Source organism: Nicotiana sylvestris, chromosome 9, assembly GCF_000393655.2.
Source record: "Nicotiana sylvestris chromosome 9, ASM39365v2, whole genome shotgun sequence".
Taxonomy (NCBI): Eukaryota; Viridiplantae; Streptophyta; class Magnoliopsida; order Solanales; family Solanaceae; genus Nicotiana; species Nicotiana sylvestris.
In genome coordinates this window covers 187700974-187724817 of record NC_091065.1, presented here as the reverse complement: position 1 = coordinate 187724817, position 23844 = coordinate 187700974, and the positions used below count along the sequence as shown (strand labels likewise).

General features: G+C 34.2%; 2 protein-coding genes across 3 annotated transcripts; one reads left to right on the top strand and one right to left on the bottom strand.

The window, feature by feature from the left end:
• The first annotated feature begins 405 nt into the window (after positions 1-405).
• LOC104246126 (GDSL esterase/lipase At1g29670-like) lies at positions 406-7332 on the top strand. Of its 2 annotated transcripts, XM_009801880.2 has the most exons (5): positions 406-672; positions 1645-1769; positions 2931-3176; positions 5209-5455; positions 6985-7332. In XM_009801880.2, the coding sequence occupies exons 1-5, from the start codon at positions 435-437 to the stop codon at positions 7203-7205; spliced, it is 1077 nt and encodes a 358-aa protein (XP_009800182.1). In that variant the 5' UTR covers positions 406-434; the 3' UTR covers positions 7206-7332. The 2 variants fall into 2 exon arrangements, with proteins under 2 accessions (XP_009800182.1, XP_009800183.1); XM_009801881.2 differs by lacking the exon at positions 2931-3176 and having other exon boundaries at positions 424-672.
• Positions 7333-8292: 960 nt separating this feature from the next.
• Positions 8293-22551, bottom strand: LOC104246127 (serine/threonine-protein kinase 12-like). The gene is made up of 12 exons (XM_009801882.2): positions 21973-22551; positions 19811-19885; positions 19607-19702; positions 13167-13252; positions 12914-13034; positions 12611-12690; positions 12159-12218; positions 11917-12035; positions 11501-11586; positions 10898-11019; positions 9345-9456; positions 8293-8729 (listed from the first exon to the last, which is right to left on the bottom strand). Exons 1-12 carry the CDS (start codon positions 22288-22290, stop codon positions 8622-8624), a joined length of 1383 nt encoding a protein of 460 aa, XP_009800184.1. The 5' UTR covers positions 22291-22551; the 3' UTR covers positions 8293-8621.
• Between the last annotated feature and the right edge of the window lie 1293 nt (positions 22552-23844).

The following is a 23844-nucleotide window of genomic DNA, read 5'->3' as shown; positions in this document are numbered from 1 at the left end:
TAGATTTATTGAAGTGTGTGATCATTTCATTAAAGAGTTTAAAATTTTATGCGAGATGATTAGTTAGTTACACACTTTAAAATGTTATTAGAAAATATAGAGTTTCTGATTTGACTCCCACCGTCATTTATTTTCAAAAAGAATTTTTGCTATTTTAGCTCATAAAGAAGAATTAACCTTGTACGTAAGAGGATATGTTGAAGACGAGTAAATAAAAGTATACTCTTTTTGATAACTTACACGTTTAAGTGAAATGGTCAAACACTTCAACGAGACTTTTAAAACTTCTATTAAAATAAAAATATTTCTCCCCACAATGTACTAGTCAACATCCCCTAAAAAAGATTTTCTTTTTCTTTAATGTCACTATAAATAGGTTGTCTTTCACGTATTCTCATCACCATTCTTCTTTGATTTCTTCAATCAATTCAAGAATGTCTATAATATGGTTCATTTTAATGATTTTAATACTCATTGTGAGCTCAAAACCAATGGTTAAAGGGGAACCATTAGTGCCTTGTTACTTCATATTTGGAGATTCTGTAGTTGATAATGGAAATAACAATAATCTTACAACAACAGCCAAAGCCAATTATCCACCTTATGGTATTGATTTTCATACTGGTGTTAATGGAAGATTCACCAATGGCCGCAATAAAGCTGACTTTTTTGGTTTCTCTCTCAACCTTCTCTTTTTTTCCTTTCTTTCATTTTTCTTTCTCTCAACCTTCCTTTCTTTCTCACTCCAAGAGTAAGGTGGGGAGTTCTTGGAAGGAGGGATCGATGCTGAGAGTCTATTAGAAACAGCCTCTCTACCCCAGGGTAGGGGTAAGGTCTGCGTACACACTACCCTTTCTACACCTCACTGGTGGAATTATACTGGGTTGTTGTTGTTGTTTCTTTTACTTCAATCTTCATCTGCCTCACTCTCTCTCTCTGCATGTGTGTATATGTTGTGAAAATCTTGCTTGATTTTTTGTTAATCTCCTCAACTTTTTTAGCTATGTTATACTGATAGAGATTTGAACCCTCTACATAATATAGAAGGTTGATGCTTACTGATATGAAACAAGTATAGGAGACTTACGAGTTTCTCCTTGAGACACAACTCGAAATTACTGATCGTTGGAAATCCTCACGTGGCGGACAAACCCCCAATTTCCGCATCTTAATTATCCCTAAGTTTGGATGCAGAGAACTAACCCTAGTTGTCTCTAGTCTAGTGAAAAACCTTCATTTTCAACACCCGTAGTGGTGCTTAATTATATAGGCTACTAAAATTTTAGGAGGAGGACTAGCTAGCTAATGGGTTAACAGGCTTATTAGCATCTCTTATGGATGGACCCGATCCAATAGCAATTTTCCAACACTGATTGATTGTATATGACAGTGTTTGACTCGACCCAAGTCAGCATTTGAGTATATGTGTTCAACTTTATACAAGTTGAGGTGTCAACTTGTGCCCACCCAAAGTTGGAAGGCATATTTGAGGCTAATTTTGAGGACCTATTTATGTATTATTCCTTATTTCTTCTAAGCTAAAACGATCTTAATTTTTATGCATTGACGATATATATACACGTTAAATTCTTGTAAAATACCTACTAGTATTAAGAATATAGCATCTTTTTTACCTTTGTGCAGCTGAACTCTTAGGATTTGATAGTTTCATTCCTCCATTTGTAAGTGCAAGAGGCAAAGAAATCCTCAAAGGCGTCAATTATGCATCAGGAGTTTCTGGAATTCGTGATGAGACTGGCTATCGATGGGTAAAAACAACTTGTCACCAATTTTTATTCTGTTCTTCATATGTTTTTAATTAGTCAGCAAAAAAAAAGGACAGTTCGGTGCATAAAGCATGCATCCTGCATTCATGCAGGGTCCGAGAAAGGGCCGCACGCTAAGGGGTATGATGTAGACAGTCTACCCTAGTGCAAGCATTAGTAACTATTTCCACAGCTCAAACCGATGACCTATATGTCACACGGAGACAACTTTACCGTTGCTCAATTAGTAGCAGTCAACCATAATTATATTGTACTCATTGTCCCAACCAGTTTAAAAAATTAAAGAAGACTGTTGGCATGTAAGTTAAATATATCAAAAAATTCTTTTAGATGAGTGATGACGGTGAGAATTTTACATGTCTTTTCATTTTCTCTCTCCTTTAGAAGGATGAACTTATATATCAAGTAGTTCGTAACAAGCCACGTCACTAAGGATGAAATAGAAATGCTAAGATTAAATAGTTTTCAAAAATAAAAACGTGTCATTTGATTCGATACATATGATGATAAGTATTTGACATGTAGTATTTAGTGGATGAAGATTTTCATCTAGGTGGATTTAAAAACAATGCTAAAAGATCACGTACACTATATAGCTCCAAAATAATTCTTGTTAGGTGTAAGCAATATGGCTGCTAATATTCTCATTATAATTTGAATATCATATTATTACTACTGAAGAGGAATCTTGAAGCGACGGTAAAGTTGTCTCCATGCGTGATATATAGATTATATGTTCGAGTCGTAGAAGCAACCACTAATACTTGCATTAGGGTAAGTTATCTATATCATATCTCTTAGATGCGGTTATGGGCAGCTACATGTTTTAAAGGATAGTCAATTGACCATCCTTCATTGAAAAATTACACTGCGTATATAGGTAATATATTAGGTTTTGGAGATATGTAACATATACTGAACACTCTTAATTTATCGGGGAATTTTTATTAATTCTTTCAAGTTTGAATACCCTCAAGGAAATTCCTACCTCGGCCATCGGGTGCGATCCTCCTCTGGATCATGCATGAATGCGGAATACCTTGTGCACCGTACTGCTTTTTTACCATATTATTACTACCATTTTCTCTACATTGCATGGAATATATTGAGATACTAATTCCTTTGAAAATGAATATATTTTAGGGTGATCGTTGGAGCATGAATAGGCAACTACAGAATCATCTTTTCACAATTTCAAGAATTATTTCTATACTTGGAAATATCACTTCAGCTAAAGACCTTTTAAGAAAATGCCTCTACACTGTTGATATGGGCAACAATGATTACCTCAACAACTATTTACAGCCTCAGTTTTACCCTTCGAGTCTTTTGTATACACCAAATCAGTTTGCAACAGTCCTTACTCAACAATTCTCTCAACAACTAAGGGTTTGTACTATTAATTTCTTCCTTTTTAATTTATTTCACATTAATCATATCTTCAAAAATGGGGAGAAATTCAAAAATAGTCAGATTTACTAGTGGTCATTCAAAAATAGCCACAGTTTCAAAAATTATAATATTTAGCCACTTTTTATGTAAAGATAAATTTGAACGAATACACTGTTCAAAATCCGGAAAATACTCCAATATAATATACTGGAATTCCAGTATAATATACTAGATTATACTGGAATTCCAGTATAATATACTAGATTATACTGGAATTCCAGTATAATATACTAGATTATACTAGAGTTCCAACAAAGTATACTGGAACTTCAGTATATTATACTGGAGTTTGGAGTTCCATCAAAATATATTATACTGGAGTTCCAACAAAGTATATTGGAACTCCAGTATATTATACTGGAGCCAGCAAAGTATACCGGTCCAGCATAATATGCTCGAAGCTCATACACATGTGCACCGAACTCCAGTATATTATACTGGACCGGTCTCTGTTGCAGCAAAATATTAGCTATTTTTCAATGACTTGGCAAACACTAACTATTTTTGAATGACTAATCCGAAAAATGGCTAGCCCATGCTATTTTAACTCAAATAGGGGTAGCGGGGTTGAAGGGCTAGCTCGCTTCGTGGGCTTTTTGCCTTCCACAGTTGAAGTGGAGGGTTTAAACCCCGTTATTAGTAGGTATTCCAGTCCCCGTCCTCTCCCCACCCCCCACCCCCTACTTGATGTAAATAATCACTACTAAAAAATTTGGAATTAGCTACAAATATCGTCGCTAAATCGATCATAGCTAATAGAATTCTTTGATAATCTGTAGCTAATCTGTTGCGAAGTAGGATTAGCAACAGATTTTTTTGTTTTGCTACATAATTTGTCCGTTACGAATTTCTACTTTTCGGGAGTATTATCACTTTTAGCCCACGCCGGAACTATTTATATCTGATAGCCGAAAAATGTATAAATTTTGTATAATTTTTGTATATAAGATACAGAATGTACATATATACAAAAAAATATATATATAAATTTTATACATTTTTTCGGATATCATTTTTATAATGACTATACAATGTCATTTTTCTTATTCTTTTTAGTAGTTTTTCTATATTAAAAGAAAATAGGATGGCACAATTGAGCTAGGAATATTCATGATAGGTCAATTTGAACACAGGCCAAGTCAGTCCCATCTAAATGACATTAGACATTAGCGATGATGGTTAATTTTGGATAGCCAGCCGTAAAAATGGCTATGTCATGCCATTTTGTTGTGCTGATTTGGGTGTAAATAAGTAGCCCAAATTGACATATAAGAACACTTGTCAAAATACTTTTAATTTTTTTTTGTTAGATATAGCCATAATAAAGAAGAAAAAATTATTAGTTGTATTTGATTATTAAATAAATTTATAAGAAAACAAACAAATAAATTAAAACTTGGTTATATTGGACGGGTTGGGCTATGATCCATTATTTAGCTCATATTGATCCAACTCATATTGGCTGAAATAACCTTTGAGCGGGTTATTACTGATTCAGGGAAGAAATTAAAAAATAACCAGATTTATAGGTGGTCATTCAAAAATAGCTACAGTTTCAAAAGTCATCGAAATCTAGCCAATTTTCATGTAAAGATAAATCTGAACGAAAATACTGTTCAAAATCTGAAAAATACTCCAGCATAATATACTGAAACTCCAGTATATTATACTGGAGCCAGCAAAGTATATTGGTCAGCATAATATGCTGGAAGTTCATATACAGGTGCACCGAACTCCAGTATATTATGTTGGACCGGTCTCCGTTGCAGCAAAATAATGACTATTTTTCAATGACTTGGCAAATGATGACTATTTTTGAATGACCAGTCCGAAAACTGGCTAGCCCGTGCTATATTAACACTGATTCAGCCCATTTTGACACGTCCAAATTTATTCTGACCCGTCCATTTGACACCCCTATATTATCTTCAAAACATTTTGTTGAATTAATTAATTTGTTATATTTTAGACTTTGTACAGCTATGGAGCAAGGAAGGTGGCTGTGTCAAATATTGGTCTATTAGGTTGCTTGCCAGAAGAGTTGGAGGTGTTTGGAAGAAATGCATCTGGATGTGTTGATTTCATAAATAATTATGTGCAGCTGTTTAATGACAAACTCAAGCTTCTTATTGATGATTTGAACACTAATCTTCCTAATGCAAGGTTTATTTACATAAATCAGACTAGCATTTCATCTGGGGGTCCCACACCTGTTGGTAAGTTTACATAATTTCATTCTTTCTAAAATGGGTTTAACTTTTATTGTTAAAAGAATTTTTAGAGTATCACGTCACTTAAAAAATAATTACAATAAGAATATATTAAAATATAAAAAATACGAAAAAAATTATTTATTCTATCAAAGTGTATATGCCAAATCTTTTTAACATAGATATATACTCCTTTTTTTCCAGCTTATATGACAATATTTTCTTATAATCCGTCCAAAATGAACGATAGTTCTCCAAAACAATTTAATTTAAACTCCATTAGTTTTAATTTATATGATGTACTTTGATTTAACGGGGCTTAAAAAGGACTTTTAAAACATGTGATCATAAACATGTTATAATTATAGATTATGTGTATGGTTACAAGGCATTTGAAAGCCTTGTACTTTTAAACATGTCATGAAATTTGTGTTATAAAGCATTTTATTAAAGGTAGAATGAGTAGTTTAAAATTAATTATTTTCATATATAAAAATATATCATTCTTTTATGAATGAACTAGTAAGTAAATAATGTAACATGAAATGAAATAGAAAAAATTGTATTTAATATGACAAAAGTGAAGAAAGTTTAACATAATGAGACAGAGCTAAATGGCGCAATAGTCTAACGGTCCGGCCCTTCTCCGGACCTCGCGCATAGCGGAAACTTAGTGCACCGGACTGCCCTTTTAGTCTAGCGGAATGTAATTATTTTTGATTGACCGGTTAAATGTGTAACTTGCCCAAAAGCTTCACCTTAGCCTTGGCCCTCCTCATTGCCAACCCTACCCTAGGTCTTCCCTACTAGAAAATAAATTCTCTTATACTATAAAGTGAAATGGGTGAACTATACTCCACATGTTCTAATTCTTCGAGAATAAAGGTGTAAATTTATCCCTCAACTTTTGATTATGGTATAAAATTTCCATAAAATTACCCTTATGTTGTATCTTTGTTAAGGGTCAAGAGAAAAATGTGACTTTTTTAAAGGAAGACAATCAATTTTGCTCAATTTAGAATTGGCTGTATCAATCCTCACTAACCATATTCTTCTATAAATTCATCTTAATCCAACATTATACAAAATAAAAATAAAATGCAAGTGAAGTCATTTTCATGTTCATTACAGTCACGAGCTCGAGCCGTGGAAGCAACCACTAATCCTTGCATTAGGGTAGGCTATTTACATTATACCCCTTCGGGTGCAGGCCCTTCCCCGGACCCTACATAAACGAGAAATGCTTTGTGCTACCAGACTACCTTTTTGTTATGATATATGATATATATATATATATATATATATATATATATATATATATATATATATGATCTTTACACAAATAGCTATCCGAATTTCACCGTTTAGTTGTTCTAATTGGTATACACGTAAATTATATATTGACTATACGTGATTATACATATATTATACATATTAAAAATTAATTATACATATATTATATATCTGCTAATTATTTTTAATTTAAGCAGTTAGGTGGATGGCTATTTGGTTAATTCTTGTATTTGGAATTCCAGGAATTACAGTGGACTCATCATGCTGCATAACATCAGACACTATAGCCAAAGGACAATGTCGTAAAGGTGAAGTTCCATGCAGTAACAGGAATCAGTATATTTTCTTTGATAATTTTCACCCTACAGAAGTTGCAAATATGGCCACTGCTAGAAGATCATTTACTGCTTTGCTACCGTCTGATGCATATCCAACGGATATTAGCCAATTGGTGCAAACCTAATATTAATCCATGTGTTAATTCCTCTCAACCACAAGATATGTTGGTTACACAAATATAAATAGCCAACTAATATTAATGTTCTTGTTCTGATCATTTAATACAATACAATAAAATTCAATGATATAAACTTAGTCTTTTAAAGCTATAATTACTAAAGCCAATCCTTTATGATACCTTTAGGGCTCGTTTGGTACAAACGATAAGGGATAATTAATCCCAAATTAAATTTGAGATAAATTTATCCCACGATTGGTTGGGATATAATCGTGGTATAACTAATCTTGGGATTAGTTATCTCGGAATTATAGTATTTTTTTTGTCCCAACCAAACGACCCCTTAGAGAGCGTATTTAAGATTTTAAATCGTTTAGTTCAACTTTAAGATTGTTAGCATTGAACTCATTACATTGTTAAAATTATGTATTCATATATACTATTTGCCGACTCATCATGCTACTTATAGTAGATGGAAATTTATATAAAAACTAACCCAAGTTATTCAGTACCGTTAGAAATTTATATAAAAACCAACGGTTTCGTTAAAAACAAATCAGTTCGGTACAATTCGATTCGGCCGGTTCAGTCAGTTTATAAAAGATCCATCGACACCCTAGATTTTACACATAATCAAAAAAAGATGGATAAACTGAAGAAGTGGTACCTGCTTATTATTTGATAAAAGAATATCTATCAAAGTAAAAGGCAAGTTCTATAGAACAACTATAAGACCAACAGTGTTACAAAAGTGATATAGTAGATGGAACACCTACATGTATCACATACAACAACCCAGTATAATCCCACTTAGTGGGGTCTGGGGAGGGTAGTGTGTACGCAGACCTTACCCCTACCCTAAGGTAGAGAGGCTGTTTCCAAATAGACCCCCGGACATCCTTCCCTCCAAGAACTTCCCACCTTGCTCTTGGGAGACTCGAACTCACAACCTCTTGGTTGGAAGTGGAGGTTGCTTACCATCAGAGCAACCCCTTTTGTCAACCTACATGTATCACATATAAACTCAAAAATAAACTAGAAAATTTCTTTGCAATTACAATGAAAATAAAAGTGGTCAAATTGAAAACGCAAATAACAAAAATAAAATTTACTATATTTTGTTAAAATATATAAGAATTACATAGGAAAAAAGACATAACCTTTTAAACTTCAATATTATCTGACTTCTTAAAAAGATGAAAGAAAAAGAAGAACAGAGGGTTCAAGTTTAATATACAAAAAACAACATAAAACTTAGGCAAAGATCATGATCCCAATGACAAGAATAGAAGATTTGAAACTAGAAAATAATCCAACAGCCTAATACTAAAACCAACTGAAAATTTTGCAGAAATATGGAGAAGTAGAGAAACTTTATGCACAGTTGAGTAAACGAAAAATTACTTATTTCCATAAAGCCTACTAGATGTGGCGCGTCGACCGAGATGAACCATTCCGGCTACTTAAATTTGGAGTATCTTTCTTCCACATTGCCTCTAAATGCTGAAGGCATCTCAATGGCCTAATAACCTGCATGTAGCAAATTATTCATATGATGAAAAGAGGCACTTAAGTATCAATGGAATCATATGTTATGATAACTGCAGGCATCCTTCGTCCTTAACCAAAGGTCTCGGGTTCAAGCCCTAGATACGGAGTCACCTTTGGTAAAGAGTGCTTAACCCTAGATACATGCCACCTTTACTACTCGAAAATGCAAATAACATCAAGACTCAAGGAAAAGACGAAAATGAAACTAGCTCAAAACGAGAAATAATATTCTACGACCAGGTATGAGGACCAGGCAAGGACGTCTTTCTCGGTACAAAACCAGATCGGAGTACTTATTAATCAGATTGTAAGCATATAATACTTGGGCTGGCAATTCTACGCGATTCATAATCGCTTCAGATGAGCTACTTACCACATCAGAGCCTAGATACTGTTTTCACTAAAAAGTCTATATTTCACAAAAGCATGCAACTCAAGTGATTTAGCTAATATGTCTTTATTCGATGAAACAAATGGCAAATAGTTCAATTGATAGATGACCGGGACATGAATTTCTCAAACATATAAAAACCAATCACAAAATTAAATGTACAGAAACAGTAGGAAGGGGGAACGCAATCATGGAAAATTTACCGTCCAATTGTTCTTGCGGTCAAACTTTTTATAAATGGATTCAAGCCTTGGGATAATTTGCTTGAAACTTGGACGCTTCGCTGACTTCTCACTCCAACACCCTTCAATCAACCTAGAAAACCAAAATCATCCGTAAATATTACCGCATTGTCTACAGCAGAATTGAGGGCATTTTCAAAGATCCCAGTTTACTAAATGCTACAATCTATCAAGTAAAAGACCTCAGTTGATCAGCTATAAACCTACTAATCCGTATATGTAGCCGAATCAAGATTGAAAACATGCGCTACTTTTATTAAAATAATTCTCTTTTTGACATGTCAATTTTATCAGGGATACGGGAAATGACCTCCAGATCCCAGCTTCTTATGTTTAATTTTACACCTAAGCCCTTTTGTACAGAAACTAAATGGGAACAGGAACACATAGCAGCATCTACAAACACTCCAGAGAGTCGCATGCTAAGAAGGTTAGTGTTAGCATGATATATTCGGTTAGTTGTCTCAACAATTTTGCTGCTTATCATTTTTGCATATCATGATTTTGTTAAGATAAACTTGCATAAATTCGCCAAATATAAGGACACTTCAAGGAAATCGTGACGAATGAAGGCACCGATTCTAATTCTGAAAAAAGAATGTGTAGGTAAGATTTAACGTAAGTCTTACTCCTAAATCAATTGGGTGATGTTCATCATTAAGCAATTGAAACAACTTGTTCACTCCAGAGGATAATTGATTTTCACAAACAATGAAGAAATTAACTCTAGGGAAAGGAATTAATAAACAGACATAACTGATACATATTCTCATATTCCCTCGTTTTCAATTTATGTGAACCTATTTCCTTTTTAGTCAGTGCCAAAAAGAATGACCCTTTTCCATATTTGAAAATAATTTACACTTATGCAATGATTTATAGCCACACAAAATTTATATGTCTCATTTTACACCACAAGTTCAAAAGTGTTCTCTTTTTCTTACACTCTGTGTCCAATCAAAGGAAGCATTGATAGAATTCTCCCAATGATTAAATAAAATAACCGCTAAAAATATGTATAAATTCACGATAACGATTCATCTAGAATAGCCTAGAATATTCTATTAATTAGGAAATTATTTTGTATCATTATAAGCAAGGTAATATACCTTATTGAAGTAGGCTAACTCCTATACAAGGAGTCCCATCACATTGAGTTCTACTATCAAGATAAATACTTTTCTTCTGTTGTCTCACTCTTCACATGGTATCAAAGCCAAAAAGAGAAGACATTCAAGTCTAGGTCCAAGACAAGGAGCTCAATGTTGCTCGGACTCTCTTAAAATGTGGCTGGTTGTGTGTCGAATCCTTTAAAAGTAGTGCATTTTTGGAGGATCTGACACAGGTACGGCAGCATTTTGGAGAGTCCGCGCAACATAGATAAGAATTAATATTGCATGGTTTATCCGCGCAACATAGATAAGAATTAATATTTACCCTAGAATTGCATGGTTTATTATAGTCATAAGTTATCATGATTTTTGTAGCAAATGAGAGGAAAAAATAGAACTTACTCTTTCAATCCATGGGCATAAAACTTTGCAGGGGCTTTAAAAGGAGGGCGCTCTTTAGCAGCATATAATTTAGGTACATCATTTTCTTCCTTCGCATGGAAAGGGGGATAGCCTTCAATCATCTGAAATACAGCACACCATAAAGATAAAACATATCATCTGTATGTGGAAACAGAACTGCAAAGCACGCACATCCTTGACTCACTAAATTTTATCAAAATAAAGTTACTTTAGAACTTCTGCAAATATGCAATATAAATGGATCAGACCAGGACCAAAGTAAATCATATATGTGGGTTGCAAGAAAATGATACATTAGATGGTAGAAGATGAAAGTTGAAGTATGTATTGCCGACATAATCACTGTTTTCTAACTCATCATGCCACGCTTAAAGCAACAGTATTGCAGCAACCAAGACGTTATCATTTCATGGCAAGTGATGCACTTCGAGAAGTGTGTAGTTTGGATAGTGCGGTGCAAGGTGATTCGAGCATGAGACACTCTATTCTTGGAACTTGACTTCAAAAGAAGTAATAACAAAGAGAGAGAGAGAAAAGGAGAAAATCCTCCTCTAAAATTAACCAGAAAGGAAAGAATTTTACCTCTTGTAAAATTAAAGCAAATGAAAAGACATCAATTTTGGTATCATATTCCTCGTTCCTGAAAACCTCTGGAGCTACATATCTGCCTATTTATTGCACATGATTTTTTTTTTATTTAAAAAAAAAGCAGAAAATGAAAATGTTAGAAGAAATCCAAATATATGTTCTCAAATATATGTTCTCGTTTACAATCAACAGGAACAGATCACAACATCTCAATTAAAGAAAGCTTTTTAGAATCTATCAAGCAAACTTGAAAACACTCGACTGACTGTAGACCAATAGTAATTCTGCATCCATGGTGGCGAGCAACATATACACAAACATCCATTTTTAACCCGGCGAACAGCTACCATATCTTTTCCAATAGAGAAGGAATAGAGGTTGAGTGAGTAACTAAGAGAAGCAGTACTCACGATAACTGTCTTCATATGTCAGAGGCTTGTCTTCTTTAACCCTGCTGGTAACTTTCAGTAGCTTGCTCACTCCAAAGTCAGCAACTTTCAGATGTCCAGTATCATCCCGCAAAATATTTCTGTAATCTTACTCAAAAATAATAAAGAATTATTACATGAAGGAACTCAAATCACGATCATGAAAGCTTTATGATAATTGGTGCTACTCAAAAACTTGGCTAGGAATTAGTACGAATACTTACGAAGGCTCAAGGTCACGATGAATAATTGCTTCGTTATGTTCATGCAAATAGTTCATTCCCCTACAACCAAACACAATGTATGAAGCTATGAAATTCAACCCATCTTGCTCACACACATATAAGATGTAACAAAAGCAAGGTTCAACATAATATGAATTTGAAAAGTATGACGAAATTACTTACTAAATAGCAAGTGTGACCTGAATGGGAAGAAATATTTGAAGAAAAGGAATAGGGGGATGAATCTCGGTTTTGTTTGAGAATTCTTATACTCAGCAGTAATAATCCGATCCAAGGACTATGATACATTGAAATTTATATCCAAGAAAAGTTTTATAAATTATGCATAATGAGAAATTGCCTTTTTAAAATTTTTTCAACCGTTTAAACACTAGTTTTGCAATTTATAAAGAGTTTATCATATTGGCCAATAGCACAGAGTGGATGTGAACCTCGCGATGTCCATTGCAAATCTGAGAGCTTTTGTTGGTTTAAGCGCTCCTTTTCTATTCAAATATTGACGGAGATCACCCTGGAAATATACGGCAATGGAAAAGTCATTTCAAAGTGATAACTTTGTTGGAAAAGTTTCAAACATATTACTTATTCAAAAAGAAGAAAAGAAAAAAACGAGGAGAAAAACAGACAGATCAACATGAAGAAATGGATTGAACTATAAAGTTCGACCATTGTATATAAATATTGATAAATATAAGTATGCATACTGGATTATTGGTAGAATTAATAAGAAAGACCTTTGGTAAGTATTCCGTCACTATCATCATAGGACTACTTTGTGTTACGGCACCAAGAAACTGGACGACATTAGGATGTCTTATCTTCTGGAGCAACGCAAGCTCATCTCGAAATGCCCTCCTGCAGAAACCTTACTATTAGAGAATGTAAATCAAAGAATAAATGAAAAGAGCTAAACAATGTGAAGAAGCAACTGCGGTTTTCCCCCTTGTAAGTAGAAAAATAGAAGCAATATCGGTTTTAATCACTCACACTTTATCCTCATCAGCAATCACATCCTCCCCAAACTTTTTTACAGCAACTTGTATTCCACGCCATGAGGCAATATGGAACGTCCCCTACAATATATTTGGATCAGCAGCGGTAGAGAGAAAATTTCTACATTGGAGCAAAAAGATATTCTAGGCCATTTCAGCAAACAATAAAATGAGCCATCTCAAAATTCTTCTAAGCATCAGATTATACCACATTAATCAGCAGATAGTTAGTCAAGGTGCCAAATGTAATACCCCAGGCGAATCTCACATCAGCAAAACACGGGAGAGATGCCGAGTATATAAGAAAGCATACCTTATACCCTAGTGACGTATTTTAAACAAATACGGGCCTAGGCTCAAAACGAACAATGTCACTAATGGGCTGGAATGTTAAAGCTGGTATCAAAGCAACCAGGTTTAGGGTGTCCTAAGGAGTCATGAGCCGTGTCTAGTAGAGTCCCATGGGTATGTTGTGCACCACACTTATATCTGGGAGAACATGTTAGGAAATTCCCTTGTCTTTGATTCTAAAATTATGCGTTAAATCTTAAAGCCAGAATCTAGATGAACTTCTGTCAATCTCATTAATGGCTAGCGTACCCAACACGACCATAGAGCGCAAGGTTCAATACTTGAGAAGTAAGAACGGCTTGAAATACATTTAAAGAGGTGCCAGTTAACCCTCGACGGAGTCCAATGTGAAGCTCCTCAATAGTCTTTTCAATTTTCCTGTCACGCTAGCTTGTGCTTTAAGCGTGCTTTAAGCGCTTTTTTAATTTTTGGAGTGTTTGGCAAAAAAAAAAACTGCTTAAAAAAAGCTAAAAAGTGCTTAAAAAAGGCTAAAAGCAACAAGTTGGCTGACCCTAACTTTTTCAATTTTGGTTTAAAAGCCATTTTGGTTTGACCAAGAAAATTACTCTCTTGTCCCTTATAAGTTTTTATAATACCAAAATTACCCTCAGTCAAAGAAACCCTAAAATATTGTATTTCTCCTATTTTCTTCACTTTGAAGACTGTCGTCTCCTTTCATCTTCATCTGTGCTTTTCTTCAAGCAGTTCAGTGGAAATCAATTATCGTTGCAAGTTCTTCTCGATCCTTATTGTATATTTTTGTTTGAATTGAAAATTTTTACTGATTTGACTATACATGTCGTCGAGCAGTATTCACAACGCACAGTAGAGATTTATGCGCTAAGATTGGATTATCAGTTAGATGCAAAAAATAGTAGTACTCAACTAGTGTTTAGACTATGGTGGAGATGACTTTTAGGAAATGTTCTTACAGTACCCTTTTGCCTAAGTTCCTTTTGGGTACTTTACTTTTCAATTTGCTAATATTCCAAGAGTATTTTTGACTCTATAGCAGTACATTATGATAATGAGGAAAAGAAAAACACCAAAAAAGTATAAGGGAATAAATAAAGATTAACATGAAAGTAAAGTCTGGATGCTAATGTTCGATGTAATGTAATGTTGTGAATGCATATACTTATTTTGTGTGTTGTATGTTTTAAGTAAGTGCTCTAAACTTGCTTTTGGCTTGGTTTTGGAAGTTTATCCTCGAAATAATTTAGAAAACAATACTCTCGGCCCTGTGATTATATAATGTAATCTGAAATCTGTCAATTTTCTTGGGATAAAAGCAGTAGTTAATCATATGGAGTTTTAAATAATTTGTTATGTGTTGGCATAGGAAAGAGTCTGTATTAAGCATTTCTGATTACCTATTTTTTATGGGTTCCATATTATTTAGCAACTTCAGCAGAAAAGTGGAAAGAATACCATTAAGACTACTTTAGTACAGAGATTTGATTTACTTTGTATAAACCAATTACAACAAAAACTTAACTTCCAGATGGTACAGAACACATTCTTAGTTACATAAACCAACTTATTCATTATGCAATATTCCTAATGCTTGATCTGAGCTAACATACAAAAGTATTGGTATTACTATTATGCAACTTCAGTCTTAGCTTCTTGGTTGCTCTGCTTTCTTCAGATTATTTACATTCAGTTATGCCGGACAATGCTAAGTGGGACGATGATACACATATTATATTTATTGAGTTGTGTGAGCAAGAGGTTAGAACAGGAAATAGACCAAACACTTACTTAAATAAAGATGGGTGGAAAAGTCTTGTTGACGAGTTCTGTAAGAAGACGGGAAAAGACTATGATAAAAAAAATGAAAAATCATTGAGATTACATGAAAGGAGAATGGACACTTTTTAAGCAGTTGATGAGAGGGGAGACGGGGTTAGGATGGGATACCACGAAAAATACGATTATGGCAGATGATGATTGGTGGGAGCCAAAAATTAAGGTACATCTCTCACATTATCATGTGTAATTTTTATTTTTGTCATTGTTAATTTTATCAGTTTGATTAAAGTAGTTTTTATTTTCTCTTTTTATAGGAGAATGCAAAATATAAGAAATTTAGGAACAAAGATCTTTCGCTCATATGGTTTCGCTACGATGCACTGTTTGTTGATGTTGTTGCCACAGGAGAAAGAGCACGTGCAGCAAATCAAGAACAATCATCGGGCATTGGACTTAATCTTGATGAAGAAGGAATAAATGTCATTGATGATTGTGACAAAGAACACTTTACTCATCTTAATGATGAAATGAGCGATGAAAGTGATGATCTACAGAATATAAATTCTGTTATGTTTCCAGAACCATCACTAAAAAGACAAAAATCAACTGATGGTGTTAGCACTAGTAGTCAAGTAAGAAAGAGTAAGAAAAGAACAGCTGCAACATTAATAAAAGAGGATATACACTCTCTCATAGAGTTTATGTCTAGCAAAAGCACTGCTACATCTCTTGCAGTTGATGAGATATCCATCGAGAAGTGTATTGGCACGTTGGAACAAATTCCTGATATTCTAGCTGGGAGTGAAATTTACAGTTTTACTATGAATATGTTCCGCAAAAAAAATAACCGACAGATATTTTTGGGGATGCCTACTAATGAAGCTCGCAAGAATTGGTTGGAGTTTAACTATCACTTATACCTCAAGAAAAATGAATAGTGTATCGTTAAGGTTGAGTATTTTTATTATTCCGTGTTTGAATATTATGATTGTATATGTAGACGTTATTATGGTTTTATGTGTAAACTTTATATTGCTTCTTGTTTAGACATTGGGATTGTATCACTAAACTTTTATTAAATTAAAGCTTCTGTTTGTGGTAAACTTTATGTTTGAAAGCCTTGGTTCTATTGTTGAGCTTATATTGTTAAACTTCTATTTGGTTCTGTTTGTGGTAAGCTTATATTGCTTCTATTGTTAAGCTTTGGTAAACTTTATGTTTGAAGGCCTCTTCAGTACATAAAGAAGAACTGAAGAGAGCATATGTTTGAAAGCTTCTTCAATACTATTTAGAAAGCATATTGCTAAACTTTATGTTTTCATTTTCAGTAAAATGGAGAGTTCGGACTCTAGTGACATAGTAGATCCTTATCCAAGTTATTCGTCAGACAATGAAGATGAAGAAGAACTGGATGAGATACAGAGGGAGCAAGATGAGAAGGAATGGACGGCCTTATGTCAAATTGCAGGTAAATTGATTTTGATGTATTACGAAAAATACCTATGCAAGGAACCTTGTCGCACATCTAGTCGCTCTGGAAATGTATTTATTCAAGAGATATTAAGAGGAAACGAGACTCGTTATGAAAATTTTCAACTGAGGAAGTCGGTATTTGTTGATCTATCGAATGACTTAACTAAAAAGTATGGGCTTAAACCCACACGTGGAATGTCTATACACGAGATGTTAGGCATGTTCTTGATGACTTGTGCACATGGAGCTGGAAATCGATTGATACAGGAAATCTTTCAACATTCGGGAGAAACAATTCATAGACACTTTCATAGTGTCTTAAAGGTCGTTTGTGAGCTTGCAAGATATATAATTAGACCACATCAAAATTATAATGATGGTGCAGGAGCTCACAAGCCATGTAATGGTCAATATCTCCCTTTCTTTAGAGTAAGCAATATTTTTACATAATTATTTTTTTATTAATCTTATAAGTTAACTTTTATAAGTATTACTGACTTAAGTTGAATTTATACTTGTAAATGTATGTAGGATTGTATTGGAGCACTTGATGGCACATATGTTAAAGCAAGATTACCACAAGGTCAAGAGATACCATATATTGGCCGTAAAGGTTATCCGACTCAAAATATTCTTGCTGTCGTAGATTTTAATATGTTTTTTACATTTGCATGGGCTGGGTGGGAAGGAGCAGCACACGATAGTCGTATATTTGGTGAAGCCCTTCGTAGACCGAAACTTAACTTTCCACGTCCAATTGGAAATAAGTATTATCTAGTTGATGCAGGATATCCTCACATGAAGGGATATATGGCTCCATACAAAGGAGATAATGTGAGATATCACCTAGCACAATTCCGCCGCGGTGCAACAAGACAATTGCGAGAACCATTTGCATTCTTCTTGTAGAAATATTGTAGAGCGCACATTTGGGGTTTGGAAAGCAAGATGGTCTAATTTGCGAGACATGCCTTTCTATCACATTGACACTCAAAGAGATATCGTACTTGCTATTATGGCCATTCATAACTAAATTAGAAAGAAATGCAATATGGATGATGCATTCCGAGCAGCTAAGAATGAGAGATATGTTCCATCTGTTGATCCTGATGTTGGTACATCTTTGAGAGCTAATAACAATATAAATGCGGAAAATGTGGAAGAGCAAAGTGATCTTGTTTGGATGGGTCTTCGCGATTTGATTGCTAATGAAATTTGTGAAGCTTGATACTTGTAGTTGTATGAATCTTTTAAAACACTAATATTTATTATTTTACATTCCAATTGAGAAATGTTATTTTGTTTCGTTCTCTTGAAATATGCATATAATGACCTAACTTTTTATATAATTTGAGAAATCAGTGTATCACTTCAATTTGATTAGCTTGATGTATAAAATGGCTTTTTAAGTTTGTGATTGACTTCTGTCGCAGCACTTTCTGAGCCAAGGGAAGAAAAAAAAAGCAATTGATTAATTAGATTCTCATACAGATATATACAAAGCAAAAACTATTCTTTTTATTTTCTTGGCAAACAAATAAAAAAAAACTACCTTAATTCTTAAGTAATTATTTAAATTAAAATATAAATTATTTTTTGTTTGCATTGCTTATGAATCAAATATATTGTAGTAATCAGCTCATTTTATAATGTTAACAGCTTTAAGGATATTTCTGTCTTTTTAACAGAAAAAAGTTCTTACCAACACTTGTTTACCAAACACTTCAACAGCTTTTTTTAAGCTTCCGCACTTTTATCCAAACAGGTAACTGCTTATTTATAAAACAAGTTTCAGCACTTAAAAGCTACTTTTTTCCAGCTAATCCAAACGGGCTCTAGGAATGCTCGATAGAGTGCTTTTTTAATTAACACTTACTTTCCCCCTTTTGACAAATATCTTTTCTGCCAACATGTAAGTCTTTTCGCTACCACTTTCTTCTATAGGATTCCACATTGTTGTGTCTCTATTTGATGAGCCCAAAGGTGGAGCACCTGTGCCAAAACTGTCAAATTATTCACTTCAGCCACTAGGATGATCTCACGCTTCCACGGTCGAACTTTTGACCAAACATTGCCCGAAACCAAGTAAGCAACTGTCTCAAGGCTTCCAGCTGGTTCCTATTGGCATTGCAAATACTAGAATATAGTCTGTGAGTTACAGGTTTGTAACTCTAGCAATGCCTTTCAGTTTTCATACACCTTATCTTCTTTCCTTTCAACTTTTATTTTCAAAAACTTCACTCAGGGGATTGCATAGAAACAGTGATTTCTTACTTCACCTTGTCCTTTCTCCCTTCTCTTTCCTCTACCATTTCCCTGTTCTCGTCTTCTCTAACTTTTGGAGTAGATATTCTATTCTCAACAACAACAACAACAACAACAACAGAACCAGTAGTTTCCCACAAGTGGGGTCTGGGCGGGTAAGATGTACGCAGCCTTACCCCACCCCTGGAAGGGCAGAGAGGTTGTTTCCGATATTATATTCTCAAGTTATTTTTCCTGAACCCGGTCCTTTAATATATGACTATCTGAAATTCTTCAATGACAGGCTAACCATCAATTAGTATGTGGAAACCCTAGAAGCAATTTTAAATAAGAAACTGTACATTATTACAGTTCTAGAATCTTTGACGGGACAGGTACCAGTGTAAAGGCTCAAGTCAAAATTACCTATTTGATATTTGATATCAAGTCATAAACATCAATGGCTACCAAAAACTACAACCAGTTAGCCTAAAGGCAAAGTATCACCAACGGAAAAAAATTACGACTGCAAAAGGAAGAGAAATATGACATATAACAGTAAAATCAAAATAAATAAGACTAGGAAGACATGATCGAGAAAAAATATATTACCTTGCTCAACTCAATGCTATTAGTAAAGTCAAGTTCTTTAGCATCGATTTCATATTCCGGCACTTCACGACAAGTATTAACATGCATGGGAGCCATCTGGAGAAATTAATTTAGACAGACATCAAAAGCCAAGCAACTCTTATCACAATAAAGAAAATAAAAGCTTTTTCACTGATCAGTAGCGAGAATGCAAAGCAAACTTACTGGAGGCTTGGCACCGTGTTTCTCCAGTAGCTTGATCACTTCATGATTTTTATAATGTATTGCATCTGCAAGCGGCTGCTCAAGAAAGATCAGATTGTTGCCAAAAATATAAGCTAATAGGAAAAAGAGGAGCACTCAAATTTCGTTCCAACTAAAAGTGTGTCCCTAAAAATTTGAGAAATCACATTGTCCCTATTTGGTGATTCCTTTTTTGATACGTTAAGAAATCAAATTATACTTTTTGGTCATTCATGATAATAACATTGTCACATGAGATTGCACAGCGTTAATATGAACCAACAGAAAACTAAACCTCTGCCCTATCAAATAACTTTCATAATTTTTCTTCAATTAGTCAAATGACTCTTACACCCTAGGGTCACAGCCCAAGGAGATTGAAGAAATTATAGTAGATATAGGAGGTTGAGAAACTGGCGGAAAGACAATCTCAGACAAAAAGTAAGAATTACAAAAGGCTAAGATTTCTCAAACCAGCTCAAGTCCTGGTTCTCCTGAATACATTTTGTAATCTTAAACAAAAATATAAAGAGAAAAAAAATAGATTTGCTATTTATACTACTCATCCTCCCACTCTACGGTATATTTTATTGTCAAAAATCTATAAATATTTGCAATACTCCCAAAGGAAGAAGAAAAGAAACAGCTAGAAGGAAGCATGAGCCAGAAACAAAGAGGGAGGCAGAGGAAGTGAGGAGAAGAGAGCAGAGAGGAGGGAACCATCATTAGGGTGTAGGACTAAAATTGTCCACATTTTACATACATTAAGGACTATTTCCACTAAGTGCTATATATTAAGTACCAAAATATTTCAACCCTCATACATTAAGGACCAATTTGATCATTTTCTCTTGTTTTGGTATATGTTTAAGATGAAGAACAACTATTACATCTTCATGCATATGTCCTCATCTTAAATAAGAGTCACGCGTCATGTAACTTTGAAAAAAAAATACCTTAAAGGGAACATCTATCAAATAAAGTATATTAAACCAGACAAAAGCTGGCATTCTACAATATTTACATGACCTAGGATGTTATGAATATCCACCACCCTTGTTATGGTTTAATATTAATTCTTTGTCATGTCCACCATCTAGGATATGATAATAACCTTATAGTAATGCCCCAAGGGTGGCCTAACAGTTGAAGCACTAGAGTGATAATCTTGGAATCAAAGTTCAAATACCAATAGAGACTACACAAGGAGTACTCTTTCAATCTGCCTAAACCATGCCGGGTAAAGTTGCGCAGTACCTGTGTTAGCGGATGGAGATACTAGGTGGAATAGTTGAGTGTCCACAAACTGACCCGGACACCAAATATTAACCGGTAAAATTGGGCAAAAGGAAGGGAATAACAGGCAATTGAGCAATACTACTTTGAATAACCAGCTACGTGCCCAAAAGTAATCTTCTTTTTCACATAAGATACATACCCGAAAGTAACTATACCAACAACATCAAACTAATAGAAGATCATAGTGATATTCAGAAGCGGATGTAGTGCATAAGTTACAGGTTCATCCAAATCCAATAACTTTAGTATAGACCCTCTTTATACAACAACAACAACAACAACAACAACAACAACAACAACAATAACAATGACAAACAAAGTGAAATCTCACAAGTGGGGTTTGGGAGGATAGTGAGTATGCAGCCCTTACCCTTACCCCTACCTTGTAGGTAGAGAGATTGTTTCCGATAGACCCTCGACTCAAGAAAAGCAGTTCGAACCCTCTATAAGTGTCAATAAATTTACTAAATGAGTACAAATAAAAGGTCTCGAACCTAGTAAAATGAACTCAAACTCATAGGGGTCGTTTGGTTACCTTGTGGGATAGACAAGGATATCTCATGGGCTGGGATATTCCATGGGATTAGCTATCCCACCTTCTATATGGGGTAGCTAATCCCATCATTTTTATATAAAATTTATCCATCCACTAGCTAATACCCATAATCCAACATGGATTAAATACAATCCCATATTCTATCCAGGGATTAGTATTCTTATCCCGCTAACCAAACGACCCCATAATGTTCAAACCATGGATCCGCCTCTAGTGACAATCAAACATCCACAAACCAAATAGCCAAACAATTTACATGCAACAAAAAGTGATATGATCATCATCGTACCGTGCTACCCCAACGATCTTTGGGATCAACTTGAGCACCATTATCAAGCAACAACTGCACAACATCAGTGGATCCTTGGCAAGCAGCAACATGAAGAGCAGTTCTCTTATCAATGTCCCTAAAATTAACATCAGTCCCACATTCCAATAGTTCTTTTATCCCTTCTATATCAGCCTCGTTCGCCGAATACATTAGCCTTACCCTTGGATCAATATCAATAACAACCCCATCTTCACCATCTTCCCTTTCACCTCTTTCTGGTGCTAAAGAAGACTGTTTTCCCAATTTGAATCTTACAGGTGAATTGGGTTGTTCCATATTTTCAAGAAAATGACACACAAATTACACTAAAACACTAAACAATTAATCTTGAAATTAGTATACCAAAAAAAAAACTATTCAAGAATCCACAATTGCAAACGGGTATTAGCAAAATTTAGTGCTTGAATTGAATCTTTAATCAGATTGGGGAATAAATTTTGGAACAATTTGGCAAAAAAGAAAGTAGTTGGGCAGTGGCTAGAGAAGTAATGAAAAAAAATGTAAAACCCTAAAATTTTGAAAAAATTAAAGGCTTAAAAAAGTCAAGAATCTCCTTTACAATTAAGGAGGTAGGTCCACTTCTAAAACAAGAATTTGCTATAATTCATTAAAAAAATAAAAATGGTGACGTTTAAATTTGTAAAATGAGAATAAAAAAAAGTTACTATAATTTCTGGTATTTCACGCCTTCACTCATTCCTGATATTTTTTCTTTTGTCCAGCGGTTTCTGACTAATAAAACAGCTCACAGAAATCTAAAAGCGACAAAACTAGGTACTCCGTCATGTTCCGGGTTTATGTGAACCTATTTTCTTTTTGGTTCATTCCAAAAAGAATAAACTCTTTCTAAATTTGGTAACAATTTAGCTTAAAGTTACAACTCTACTCTTAATGAGAAGCTTTTATAACCACATAAATACTCTAGACCCCATTTGGACTTGTTTAGGGCCGCAAATTCCGAAAATTTTCATTTTTTTCTTAAACTTCGTGCCCGTTCACATAAATTGAAACGAAACGGGGAGTAATAAATAAAGAGAAAACAGAAGTTAAAACTGAGTTTTTCAAAGGGTTTTAGGGATGACGACAAAGTTGCCCTTTTTCCTGTGATTTACTTTCAATTGTCCACTTATTCCACCCTATACATGTGACTATTGCCCGGAGAAATTTTATTTTGTGTTTCATACAATTTACACTAGTTATATGATGGTTTTTTTTGTCTTACAAATTTGTGGATTCCAATCTTACACTTTTGGATCACACAAATCTGGGTCCACAAAATTATGAGACAAAAAAGTTGTCTCATACAACTAGTGTCAGTTGTATGAGACACAAAATAAAATTTTCCACTGTCATGCAAATTCCAACCACAAATAAATTGAACTTTGCCTCCTATTTTCATTTTTTATTTGATGTCATGTATTCCTATTAGGGTTCAAATTCGTAAAAATAGCACGGGCTAGCCAGTTTTCGGATTGATTATTCAAACATAGACAGCATTTGCAAAGTTATTGAAAAATAGCCACTATTTTACTGCAATACGGAAAGTTTCAGCATAATATACTGGAAATCGGTGCACCTGTGTATGAACTTCCAGCATATTATGCTAGAACTCCAACACACGAAAAGTTCCAGTATATTATGCTAGATCGGTATATTATACTGGAACTCCAGTATATTATACTGAAACTCCAGTATATTACTGGAGTTCTAGTATAGTTATACTGGAACTCCAATATATTATACTAGAGTATTTTTTCGGATTTTGAGCAGTGTTTTCATTCAGATTTATCTTTACATGAAAAATGGCTAAATTTCGATTACTTTTAAAAC

Coding starts and splice junctions, on each gene's coding strand:
- LOC104246126 (XM_009801880.2), top strand. CDS start 435: ATGTCTATAATATGGTTCATTTTAATGATTTTAATACTCATTGTGAGC. Junction 1,770..2,930: donor ATGAGACTGGCTATCGATGG/GTAAAAACAACT, acceptor AATATATTTTAG/GGTGATCGTTGGAGCATGAA. Junction 3,177..5,208: donor AATTCTCTCAACAACTAAGG/GTTTGTACTATT, acceptor GTTATATTTTAG/ACTTTGTACAGCTATGGAGC.
- LOC104246127 (XM_009801882.2), bottom strand. CDS start 22,290: ATGGAACAACCCAATTCACCTGTAAGATTCAAATTGGGAAAACAGTCT. Junction 13,253..19,606: donor ATAGCATTGAGTTGAGCAAG/GTAATATATTTT, acceptor AATATATTGTAG/GGGACGTTCCATATTGCCTC. Junction 11,020..11,500: donor TTGCTTTAATTTTACAAGAG/GTAAAATTCTTT, acceptor GCTGTATTTCAG/ATGATTGAAGGCTATCCCCC.